This window comes from Nerophis ophidion, linkage group LG10, assembly GCF_033978795.1.
Source record: "Nerophis ophidion isolate RoL-2023_Sa linkage group LG10, RoL_Noph_v1.0, whole genome shotgun sequence".
Classification (NCBI taxonomy): Eukaryota; Metazoa; Chordata; class Actinopteri; order Syngnathiformes; family Syngnathidae; genus Nerophis; species Nerophis ophidion.
Genome location: NC_084620.1, coordinates 45,387,201 through 45,399,255, shown reverse-complemented (window position 1 = coordinate 45,399,255; position 12,055 = coordinate 45,387,201). Strand labels below are relative to the sequence as shown.

The following is a 12,055-nucleotide window of genomic DNA, read 5'->3' as shown; positions in this document are numbered from 1 at the left end:
CACACCTGTGGGATGTTCCAAATAAGTGTTTGATGAGCATTCCTCAAGTTTATCAGTATTTATTGCCACCTTTCCCAACTTCTTTGTCACGTGTTGCTGGCATCAAATTCTAAAGTTAGTGAATATTTGCACAAAAAAAAATGTTTATCAATTTGAACATCAAATATGTTGTCTCTGTAGCATATTGAACTGAATATGGGTTGAAATGATTTGCAAATCATTGTATTCTGTTTATATTTACATCTAACACAATTTCCCAACTCATATGGAAACAGGGTTTGTTCATAACCTTAACTATTTTGACACTGTTGGCGTGCTGCCCGCCTTGGCACGCATATATGTGTCCTCTTTTGGGATTTCAGAATATGGTCAGCCTATATGAGGTCAAGTCGCTTGAGACACCGAGTGCTAACAATGCTTTCCCCAAAGGTGCTACTTTCTTACCTTGACAAGCCATGACACACACAGCATCTACAGCGATATCAGTCAGGGAGGTCTCTCCGAAGGTTCCTACAATAACAAACTGCCAAAAACGAAACAAGTAATATGTTAACGCTTCATACAAACACCTACAAAGCGGGCATAGCTTACCTGGATGGCGCTGGTTCCTAGGTAGCGCACTTGTGCGGGCTTCCAGGCTTGACCCTTGTTGCCCCTGACGGTAAAGATAACAGGGCCGAGGGTTCCACCTGATATGAAAACCAAAAAATGTGTAAAATGCGTTTTTTCTTAAACAACAATAAAAATGTATCCCGCTAACCATTAATAGTGTGTACACTAAGCTCCATATTAGCGCTGGTTCCATACAGGTAGTAATAAAACGTGAGGTCCAGGCATCCGGAAGATGGAGTGATGACAGGACTTCTAATTTGACCCTGATCGCCAGGGTTACCATCCGCAGAATTCATCAGCATGTATGCTCCCACTAATAGTAAAATATTAAAGGAATTAATCACCAGTCATCAATCTATAGTATGATTAGTAACTTACGTCCAGGTTTGGAGAAGTCATCATCAGGTCCGGTGCCCTGGGTATCTGTCGGGCCGAGCCACTGTTCAAAACCGAATACGTCAGGGTTGTCTGTGTGAGTGGACCACCCACAAAGGTTGTCCAAGCTGTCGAAGTCACAGCTGGCAATACAAGCTGTGGATCCAAGATTGCCATTACCCAACAATTTCTCCTTTTAAACAATATGTCATTTTGTTGTCTCTGATTTTCATGTTAACCCTAACTTTCATCATTCATCCCAACTTGTTTGGCCACAATCCACCAGGCAATATGTTTGGAGGAGAAAAGGTGAGGCCTTTAATCCGGAAACACCACGCCTAACGTCAAGCATGGTGGTGGTAGAATTTGGAGGTAATTCTCCAATTTCATTGTCCCATTTACTCTCTGTAAAGCACCAGCTACATTGGCAGCAAAACAGGCCATGAGCATAATTCTACCACCACCATGCCTGACGGTAGGCATAGTGTTAATGAGATTAAAGGCCTCACCTTTTCTCCTCCAAACATATTGCTGGGTATTGAGGCCAAACAGCTCAATTTTTGTTTCATCTGACCACAGAACTTTCCTCCAAAAGGTCTTATCTTTGTCCATGTGATGTCAGATGAAACAAAAATTGAGCCGTTTGGCCACAATCCACCAAGCAATATGTTTGGAGGAGAAAAGGTGCAAGCCTTTAATCCGAGGAACACCAAACCTACCGTCAAACATGGTGGTGGTACATTTTGGAGGTAATCCTCCTATTTTATAGTCCCATTTACTCTCTGTAAAGCACCAGCTCCATTGGCAGCAAAACAGACCCAGAGCATAATACTACCACCACCATGCTTGACGGTAGGGTGGTGTTCCTCAGTTTGAAAAGATAAGACCTTCTGGAGGAAAGTTCTGGGGTCAGATGAAACAAAAATTGAGCTGTTTGGCAACAAAACCCAGCAATATGTTTGGAGGAAAAAAGGTGAGGCCTTTAATTCCAGGAACACCATGCCCACCATCAAGCATGGCGGTGGTAGTATTATGCTCTGGGCCTGCCAATGGAACTGGTGCTTTACAGAGAGTAAATGGGACGACCTAAAATCATCAGCCCGGAGGTTGGGTCTTGGGTGCAGTTGGGTGTTCCAACAGGACAATGACTCCAAACACATCAAAAGTGATAATATGTGGACAATGCCCATGTCAGAAAACCAACAAATTTAGCAGAACTGCACCAATTTTGTCAAGAGGAGTGGTGAAAAATTTAACCAGACGCTTGCCAGAAGCTTGTGGATAGCTACCAAAAGCACCTTATTGCAGTGAAACTTGCCAAGGGACATGTGACCAAATATTAACATTGCTGTATGTATACTTTTGACCCAGCATATGTGGTCACATTTTAAGTAGACCCATAATAAATTCATAAAAGAACCAAACTTCATGAATGTCCTTGTGACCAACAAGTATGTGCTCCAATCACTCTATCACAAAAAAAATAAGAGTTGCAGAAATTATTGGAAAGTCGAGACAGCCACGACATTACTTTCTTTACAAGTGTGTGCAAATTTTTGACCACGACTGTATATAGGACATAGTATACATAGTACACACTATCACCTACCTTTACTGCACACCAGCCGAATGAAAGGTGTGACGTTTTAAGCATGTCTGTGAGACGCGCCGCTGATAACAGTTGATTGCTGACACTTGCTTGCGTGTGCTGGAGTACGCCCTGCTGCGCTGCACGTGCCCGCACAGCACATGCTGTCTCTGCATGTCAAGTGCAAGAGGCCATGCAGGCAGGGTACATATACTGTACATATATACATATATGTATATGTATATATATGTACAAACCCCGTTTCTATATTAGTTGGGAAATTGTGTTAGATGTAAATATAAACGGAATACAATGATTTGCAAATCCTTTTCAACCCATATTGAATTGAATGCACTACAAAGACAAGATATTTCATATTCAAACTCATAAACTTTATGTCTGTTTGCAAATAATAATTAACTTTGAATTTCATGGCCGCAACACGTGCCAAAGTAATTGGTGAAGGGCATGTTTACCATTGTGTTACATCACCTTTTCTTTTAACAACACTCAATAAACGTTTGGGAATTGAGGAAACTAATTGTTGAAGCTTTGAAAGTGGAATTCTTTCCCATTCTTGTTTTTATGTAGAGCTTCCGTCGTTCAACAGTCCGGGGTCTCCGCAGTCGTATTTTACGCTTCATAACGCGCCACACATTTTCGATGGGAGACAAGTCTGGACTGCAGGCGGGCCAGGAAAGTACCTGCACTCTTTTACTACGAAGCCACGCTGTTGTAACACGTGGCTTGGCATTGTCTTGCTGAAATAAACAGGGGCGTCCATGATAACGTTGCTTGGATGAAAACATATGTTGCTCCAAAACCTGTGTGGACCATTCAGCATTAATGGTGCCTTCACAGATGTGTAAGTTACCCATGCCTTGGGCACTAATACACCCCCATACCATCACAAATGCTGGCTTTCCACCTTTGCGCCTATAACAATTCGGATGGTTAGTTTTCTCTTTGTTCCTTAGGACACCACATCCATAGTTTCCAAATATAATTTCAAATGTGGACTCGTCAGACCACAGAACACTTTTCCACTTTGCATCAGTCCATCATAAATGACCTCAGTCCCAGTGAAGCCGGCGGTGTTTCTGGGTGTTGATGATAAATGGGTTCTGCTTTGCATAGTAGAGTTTTAACTTGCACTTACCGATGTAGCGACCAACTGTAGTTACTGACAGTGGTTTTATGAAGTGTTCCTGAGCCCATGTGGTGATATCCTTTACACACTGATGTCGGTTTTTGATGCAGTACCACCTGAAGCATCAAAGTTCCATAATATAATCTTTTGATGATTTTACGGACTGTTGATGGTAAATCCCTAAATTCCTTGCAATAGCTCGTTTAGAAATGTTGTCCTAAAGCTGTTCGACAATTTGCTTACAAATTGGTGACCCTCGCCCCATCCTTGTTTGTGATTTACTTAGCATTTTATGGAAGCTGCTTTTATACCCAATCATGGCACCCACCTGTTGCCAATTAGCCGGCACACCTGTGGGATGTTCCAAATAAGTGTTTGATTAGCATTCCTCAACTTTATCACTGTTTATTGCCACCTTGCCCAACTTCTTTTTCACGTGTTGCTGGCATCAAATTCTAAAGTTAATGATTATTTACAAACCAAAAAATGTTTATCAGTTCGAACATCAAACATGTTGTCTTGGTAGCATATTCAACTGAATATGGGTTGAAAATAATTTGCAAATCATTGTATTCCGTTTATATTTACATCAAACACAATTTCCCAAATCATATGGAAACGGGGTTTGTATTTATACACATATATATCCATCCATCCAGCCATCATCTTCCGCTTATCCGAGGTCGGGTCGCGGGGGCAGCAGCCTAAGCAGGGATGCCCAGACTTCCCTCTCTCCAGCCACTTCGTCTAGCTCTTCCCGGGGGATCCCGAGGCGTGCCCAGGCCAGCCGGGAGACATAGTCTTCCCAACGTGTCCTAGGTCTTCCCCGTGGCCTCCTACCAGCTAGACATGCCCTAAACACCTCCCTAAGGAGGCGTTCGGGTGGCCTCCTGACCAGATGCCCGAACCACCTCATCCGGTTCCTCTCGATGTGGAGGAGCAGCGGCTTTACGTTGCGCTCCTCCCGGATGGCAGAGCTTCCCACCCTATCTCTAAGGGAGAGCCCCGCCACCCGGCGGAGGAAACTCATTTCGGCCGCTTGTACCCGTGATCTTATCCTTTCGGTCATGACCCAGAGCTCATGACCATAGGTGAGGATGGGAACGTAGATCGACCGGTAAATTGAGAGCTTTGCCTTCCGCCTCAGCTCCTTCTTCACCACAACGGATCAATACAACGTCCGCATTACTGAAGACGCCGCACCGATCCGCCTGTCGATCTCACGATCCACTCTTCCCCCACTCGTGAACAAGACTCCTAGGTACTTGAACTCCTCCACTTGGGGCAGGGTCTCCTCCCCAACCCGGAGATGGCACTCCACCCTTTTCCGGGCGAGAACCATGGACTCGGACTTGGAGGTGCTGATTCTCATTCCGGTCGCTTCACACTCGGCTGCGAACCGATCCAGTGAGAGCTGAAGATCCCGGCCAGATGAAGCCATCAGGACTACATCATCTGCAAAAAGCAGAGACCTAATCCCGTGGCCACCAAACCGGATCCCCTCAACGCCTTGGCTGCGCCTAGAAATTCTGTCCATAAAAGTTATGAACAGAATCGGTGACAAAGGACAGCCTTGGCGGAGTCCAACCCTCACTGGAAACGTGTCCGACTTACTGCCAGCAATGCGGACCAAGCTCTGACACTGATCATACAGGGAGCGGACTGCCACAATAAGACAGTACGGTACCCCATATTCTCTGAGCACTCCCCACAGGACTTCCCGAGGGACACGGTCGAATGCCTTCTCCAAGTCCACAAAGCACATGTAGGCTGGTTGGGCAAACTCCCATGCACCCTCAAGAACCCTGCCGAGAGTATAGAGCTGGTCCACAGTTCCACGACCAGGACAAAAACCACACTGTTCCTTCTGAATCCGAGGTTCGACTATCCGGCGAAGCCTCCTCTCCAGTACACCTGAATAAACCTTACCGGGAAGGCTGAGGAGTGTGATCCCACGATAGTTGGAACACACCCTCCGGTCCCCCTTCTTAAAGAGAGGGACCACCACCCCGGTCTGCCAATCCAGAGGTACCGCCTCCGATGTCCACGCGATGCTGCAGAGTCTTGTCAACCAAGACAGCCCCACAGCATCCAGAGCCTTAAGGAACTCCGGGCGGATCTCATCCACTCCCGGGGCCTTGCTGCCGAGGAGCTTTTTAACTACCTCAGCGACCTCAGCCCCAGAAATAGGAGAGTCCACCACAGAATCCCCAGGCACCGCTTCCTCAAAGGAAGACGTGTTGGTGGGATTGAGGAGGTCTTCGAAGTATTCCCTCCACCGATCCACAACATCCGCAGTCAAAGTCAGCAGAACACCATCCGCACCATACACGGTGTTGATAGTGCACTGCTTCCCCTTCCTGAGGCGGCGTATGGTGGTCCAGAATCGCTTCGAAGCCGTCCGGAAGTCGTTTTCCATGGCTTCCCCAAACTCTTCCCATGTCCGAGTTTTTGCCTCCGCGACCGCTAAAGCTGCACACCGCTTGGTCCATCGGTACCCGTCATATATATATATATATATATATATATATATATATATATATATATATATATATATGTATATACATACACACATTATGTATATATATATATATATATATATATATATATACACATATATACATATATATATATATATATATATATATATATATATATATGTGTGTGTGTGTGTGTGTGTGTAAATCTATTTATTTATTTTTCTTAATTGTTATTATCTATTATTATTTATTTTGTTTTGTTGCTGTTGTCCCTCCCTTTCCCCCACAATTTTATTCGCCTGTCTTCTTTTTTTTTCTTCTTTCTATCCCCTCCTGCTACGTCAAACACTCAATATCCATCCATCCATCCATCCATCCATTTTCTACCGCTTATTCCCTTCGGGTCACGGGGGGTGCTGGAGCCTATCTGAGCTACAATCGGGCGGAAGGCGGGGTACACCCTGGACAAGTCGCAACCTCATCACAGGGCCAACACAAATAGACAGACAACATTCACACACACACACACAAAACTGCCATCTAAACATTTTTTTCCCCTCGGCCATCAGACATGTGAACAATAACCGGATCTGATAGCTCAGTTACAGCTCATGTTATTCTATTGTGTTATGTCTTTTATGTTGCACGATTGCGCCAGGTAAAATTCCTAGTTTGTGAACCCGTTCTCTAACGATGGCATTAAAAACTTTTCTGATTCTGATTCTGACATTCACACACAAGGGACAATTTAGTGTTGCCAATCAACCTATCCCCAGGTGCATGTCTTTGGAAGAGGGAACCATTGAGTCACAGGGAGGACATGCAAACTACACACAGAAAAATCCCGAGCCCGGGATTGAACCCAGGACTATTCAGGACCTTCGTATTGTGAGGCACATGCACTAACCCCTGTCCCACCATGCTGCCCAACACTCAATATATCCAAATATTTTGAGCATGTACATCAACAATATGATATGCCTGAGCGGCTGGACAGGATAGATTTAAAAAATATGATAATAATAATTTAGGACGCCCCGTGACACCTCGAGCCTAACTTTATCTTAATCCTAAATCGAACCCTAACATTAAACATAAACTTTATTTACTGTAACTCTAACCCTTATCCAAAACCGCACTTTAACCCTGACCTTGAACTCTATGCCCTGACGAATTCACAGCTGAGTCACTCACCGGGACAGGCGTTTTCCGTAATGACGATGTTATCCAGCGCTGAGTCACAGGAAGCGCTGAGGCCTCTCTGAGCTTCAAACACGATCTAGTCAAATCAAGAACCATACATACGTTCATTAGCATAAAACCTTAACATGACTATGACATCAAATATTTTCACTGTGGAAATATGCAATTGCTACAACTGCAATTGGCACCGATTGCAATGTTTGATTCGTTTATTATTATGTATTTCAACTGGAGACTAATTTGAAAAAAGTACTGTTTCCAAGTATTGTCAATAACTTTTTTCAAAAAAAGTATTGACTACTATAAATTGTCATGATTTTTTTTAAACACTGAACAAAAATATAAACACAACACTTGTTTTTGCTCCCATTTTTCATGAGTTGAAAGATATAAAATATGTAAAACTTGTACTATATGCACAAAATACCAATTCCTCTCAAATATTGTTCACAAATCTGTCTAAATCTGTGTTAGTGAGCCTTTCTTCTTTGGCAAGAAAATCCATCCCACCTCACAGGTGAGGCAAATCAAAATTAAACAGATTAATTTTTGCACAGGTGTGCCTTATGCTGCCCATAACTAAAAGGCTGAAAAGTGCCGTTTTATCACACAACACAATGCCACAGATGTCCCAAGTTTTAAGGGAGCAATCAGTGGGTGTGCTGACTGCAGGAATTTCCACCAGAGCTGTTGCCTGTGAATTGAATGTTCATTTCTCTACCATAAGCCATCTACAAAGGCGTTTTAGGGAATTTGGCGGTTCATCCAACCGGCTACACAACCGCAGACCACATGTAACCACACCAGCCAAGGACCTAAAAGGTTTAACCATGAGATGTTCAAAAACCATCCATCCATTTTCTACCGCTTATTCCCTTTGGGGTCGTGGGGGCGCTGGTGCCTAGCTCAGCTACAATCGGGCGGAAGGCGCTGTACACCCTGGACAAGTCGCCACCATATCGCAGGGATGTTAAAAAACAAATAAATAAACTAAAATAAGTTTTAATATTTCTCTTTTGGTCTATGCTTTCTATGTGATTTTGGTGTTGTGCCTGTATATTTTGACCATGTTCATGGTCAAAATCCCGGAAATTCTGTGTTTCCTGATCAAAACAACAAGGCAGAGGAGAAGTGAGGTAGTGCTGCCGCGGCTACACACTAAGTGTATTGAGCCTGTGCGTGCGGGGGGGCGTGTTCTTGTTGCCATGGGGAAAAGGCAGGCATGAGGCAGCAAGTACCTCTGCCTCAAAGTAGGGGGCGATATATCAAAAGTTCATGAACTGCCAAGACCGGTAAACCCTTAAGAAGTAGAAGAGGAAAACAACAGACACCAACTGCTACGCTTTCCTGTAAACAAAACCTAAATTTTTCCCCCTAAAAATGGAGGATTTGATGTCTAAAATAAGGAATTTTTCAAGACTAGACTTTCAATCAAATCAAGAAGTTATTAATACTGGGAAACCAACACCAGAGTTGCCAGATTTGATTCAAACGTGTGTGGTCCGAGGCAGTGACGTGCAATGAGGTTTGAGGGTGGGGAGGCACCGACCCACTAGTCAGATTCTCTTTCTCTTTCTCACTCATCGAGGGTGGACGCTCCCCTTTCCTCTCCCTTATCTCTCCTGCTTGCTTCTTTGTCTTGTCTTGGCTTAACTTTTTTGATGCCTCTTTTTGCACTGCTCTCCAAGTCAACATTGGAACTATTTAACAGGCCTCAATGAAATTGACAAGATCTTGGGTTTAGGGCTGGGATCGGCAACGCGCGGCTCCGGAGCCGCTCTTTGACCACTCTGATGTGGCTCAGCCGCATACTTGCCAACCGCCCTGAGAAGTCGGGTAGATTTCCAAATGTCAGTGTCTCTATCAGAATTCTCCCGGGAAATGTCAGTGTCTCTATCAGAATTCTCCCGGGTAAACATCAACATCAACTTTAAGGACGTGCCATGATGACAATGCCTCGAAGACTCTTTCTACATGCCTTCGCGCCAGAATTTTTACAATACTATTTAGGTCACATTTTGGATGCGACCTCTATCTGAACGCATACGCTACTGCAAGGCATACTTGCTCAACAGCCATACAGGTCACACTGAGGGTTGTGATATATACAACTTTAACACTCTTACCAATATGCGCCACACTGTGAACCCACACCAACACGTTTTGGGAGATAATCCTCACTATAACACAACATAAACACGACATGTATCCCTGACTCTTCCGGGCTACATTATACCCCCCCCCCCCAACTCCGCCCACCTCAACCGATGCACGGAGGGGTGGATATAGATGCAGCAGTTGTTGTTCTGCGTTTAGCATTCCCAAAAACTTCCCCGATGATTGACTTAATTTACTTGTAAATCAAGTCCATTTGCCTTTCCTTATCGACGAAGATCTCTCTGACTTTGTTGTAGAAGTCCTCCCTTTTTTCTTCTTCTTGGAGTTTTAAAAGTCTCTCCTTCTCACTTGGATAGTTGCCACCAAATGCAAGCTCCTGTTTCCCCAAAAAGCAAGTGCCGTTTATCAGCTCTTTTAATATCTCACCATGTTCCTTCAGCATTGTGGATGCTGATATTTAGTCTCCCTTGTTCATTTAGACTCAGATCAATACGTGACATTCCAAACGTTTTTAAAGAAATCTGTCTTAGAATGTTTCAGTGCCCCTCCCGAAAATCTCCATTCTCCAGAATTCTACCCGGACAACAATATGTGGGGCTTACCTTAAAGGCACTGCCTTTAGCGTCCTCTACAGCAATGGTCCCCTGCCACCGGGCCGTGGCTCAATTGGTACCGGGCCACGGAATAATTTTTTATTAATTTTATTTATTTAAAAAGAATTTTTTTTTTTTTTAATTAAATCAACATAACAAACACAAGATACACTTACAATTAGTGCAGTAACCCAAAAAAAACCTCCCTTTTTCATGAGAAAAATACAAAAAAAAAAAAGAATTCCCCCCCCCCCGCCGGGCCACGGGACAAATAATTAAGCTTTGACCAGTCCGCAGCTACAAATAGGTTGGGGACCTCCATACAAACACTGTGCCCGTTCACATAATATATGCGGCTTTTAAACACACACGAGTGAATGCACACATACTTGGTCAACAGCCATACAGGTCACACTGAGGTTGGCCGTATAAACAACTTGAACACAAATATGCGCCACACTGTGAAGCCACACCAAACAAGAATGACAAACACATTTCGGGAGAACATCCGCACCATAACACAACATAAACACAACAGAACAAATACCCAGAACCCCTTGCAGCACTAACTCTTCCGGGACACAACAATACTTCAATCCCCCATCTCCCAAATTCAGAGGTCTCAAGTTTGGCAAGTATGGGCAGATGAGCTTTCATGTTTTCGAGGCTTCTTGGCAGGTTTTTCAGATCCATCTCATCCCATCCATTTTTCTACCGCTTGTCCCTCTTTGGCTCGCGGGGGATGCTGGAGCCTAACTCAGCTGTATTTGGGCGGAAAGCAGGGTACATCCAGGACAAGTCGCCACCTCAGTATATCCCATTTGGGTCCAAACACGGTCATTCGTTGAGAATAAAAGGCAGGGAAAGCAATAAATATGTTTTTTGTAATATACCAATCCCTTTGAAGTGAAGTTTTTTTCTGTCCTCGGACCACACACGTTTGAATCAAATCTGGCAGCTCTGGCATTGGTCTTGCTTTGATTTAAAGTCCAGTCTTGAAAAATGCCTTCATTTAGAATTCAAATCCTCAGTTTTTAGGGCAAAAAAGTATCACAGTTTGCTGGAAGCGTAACAGTTGTTAGTCTGTTGTTTTCTTCTTCTTCTTCTTCTTAAATGTTACCGGTGTTGGCAATTCAACTTTTGATATATCCCCCTTACATTGAGGCAGAGCTACTTGCTGCCTCATGGTCTGTCTTTTCCCATGGCAACAAGCACACGCTCCCTCGCACGGACATATGTGCTCAATACGGATATGTCACCCTTTGTTAAATGGGACAGTCTAGCCTGCGGAGTATATTTATATTTGAAAGTGTATTCGCTACCGGTGCCGCTGCTTGTATTTGCCGCCATCGTCAAAAATATCCGGGTTGAACAAAGGCGCACAAAGCATCTTGGGATATGGCACGAAGGATAGTAGCGGTGCATCCTCCGAATACAGGGAAAAGGAGGGCGCATTCGTCGGCTGCATTTGGAGGAGCCTTCGAATTTGAATTAATTGGGACAGCCTTCGCGCAGCTTTGTAACGTAAGCGGCCTTCAAATTCGCCCCTTCGAAGGACGCAGACCCTAAATTATAGCTGTGGAGGCACTTCCCTTGGCTGCCTCACTTCTTGCCTGCCTTGTTATTTTGATCGGGAAATACAGAATTTCTGCTATTTTGACCATGAAAATGATAGAATATACAGGAACCACACTAAAATCACGTAGAAAGCATTGACCAAAAGAGCAATATTAAAACTTATTTTATTTTATTACTTCGTTTTTGAACATCTCATGGTTAAGCCCTTTTGCACTGTTGTGTAGAGAAAGATGAACGCTTAGCTAAACACCTGGAAACATCCACTTTGATTACTGGCACAACAAACAGAATACAGCATGATTTTATAGAAGCAGTAGAGATGTGATCAGAAATTATATTAAAAAGGAGATCAATGCAG

The 12,055-nt window shown here is 43.9% G+C and overlaps 1 protein-coding gene across 1 annotated transcript in view; it reads right to left on the bottom strand.

Annotated features, from left to right (window-relative positions):
• The window catches only part of zanl (zonadhesin, like), a 135,513-nt gene extending 125,545 nt beyond the window's left edge, over positions 1 to 9,968 (bottom strand). The window contains exons 1-6 of the mRNA XM_061914662.1: positions 9,813 to 9,968; positions 7,400 to 7,484; positions 991 to 1,143; positions 761 to 925; positions 592 to 689; positions 445 to 523 (exon numbers count right to left, since the gene is read on the bottom strand). Coding sequence (XP_061770646.1) covers positions 445 to 523; positions 592 to 689; positions 761 to 925; positions 991 to 1,143; positions 7,400 to 7,484; positions 9,813 to 9,968 — 736 coding nt within the window. The remainder of the gene's footprint in view (positions 1 to 444; positions 524 to 591; positions 690 to 760; positions 926 to 990; positions 1,144 to 7,399; positions 7,485 to 9,812) is intronic.
• Between the last annotated feature and the right edge of the window lie 2,087 nt (positions 9,969 to 12,055).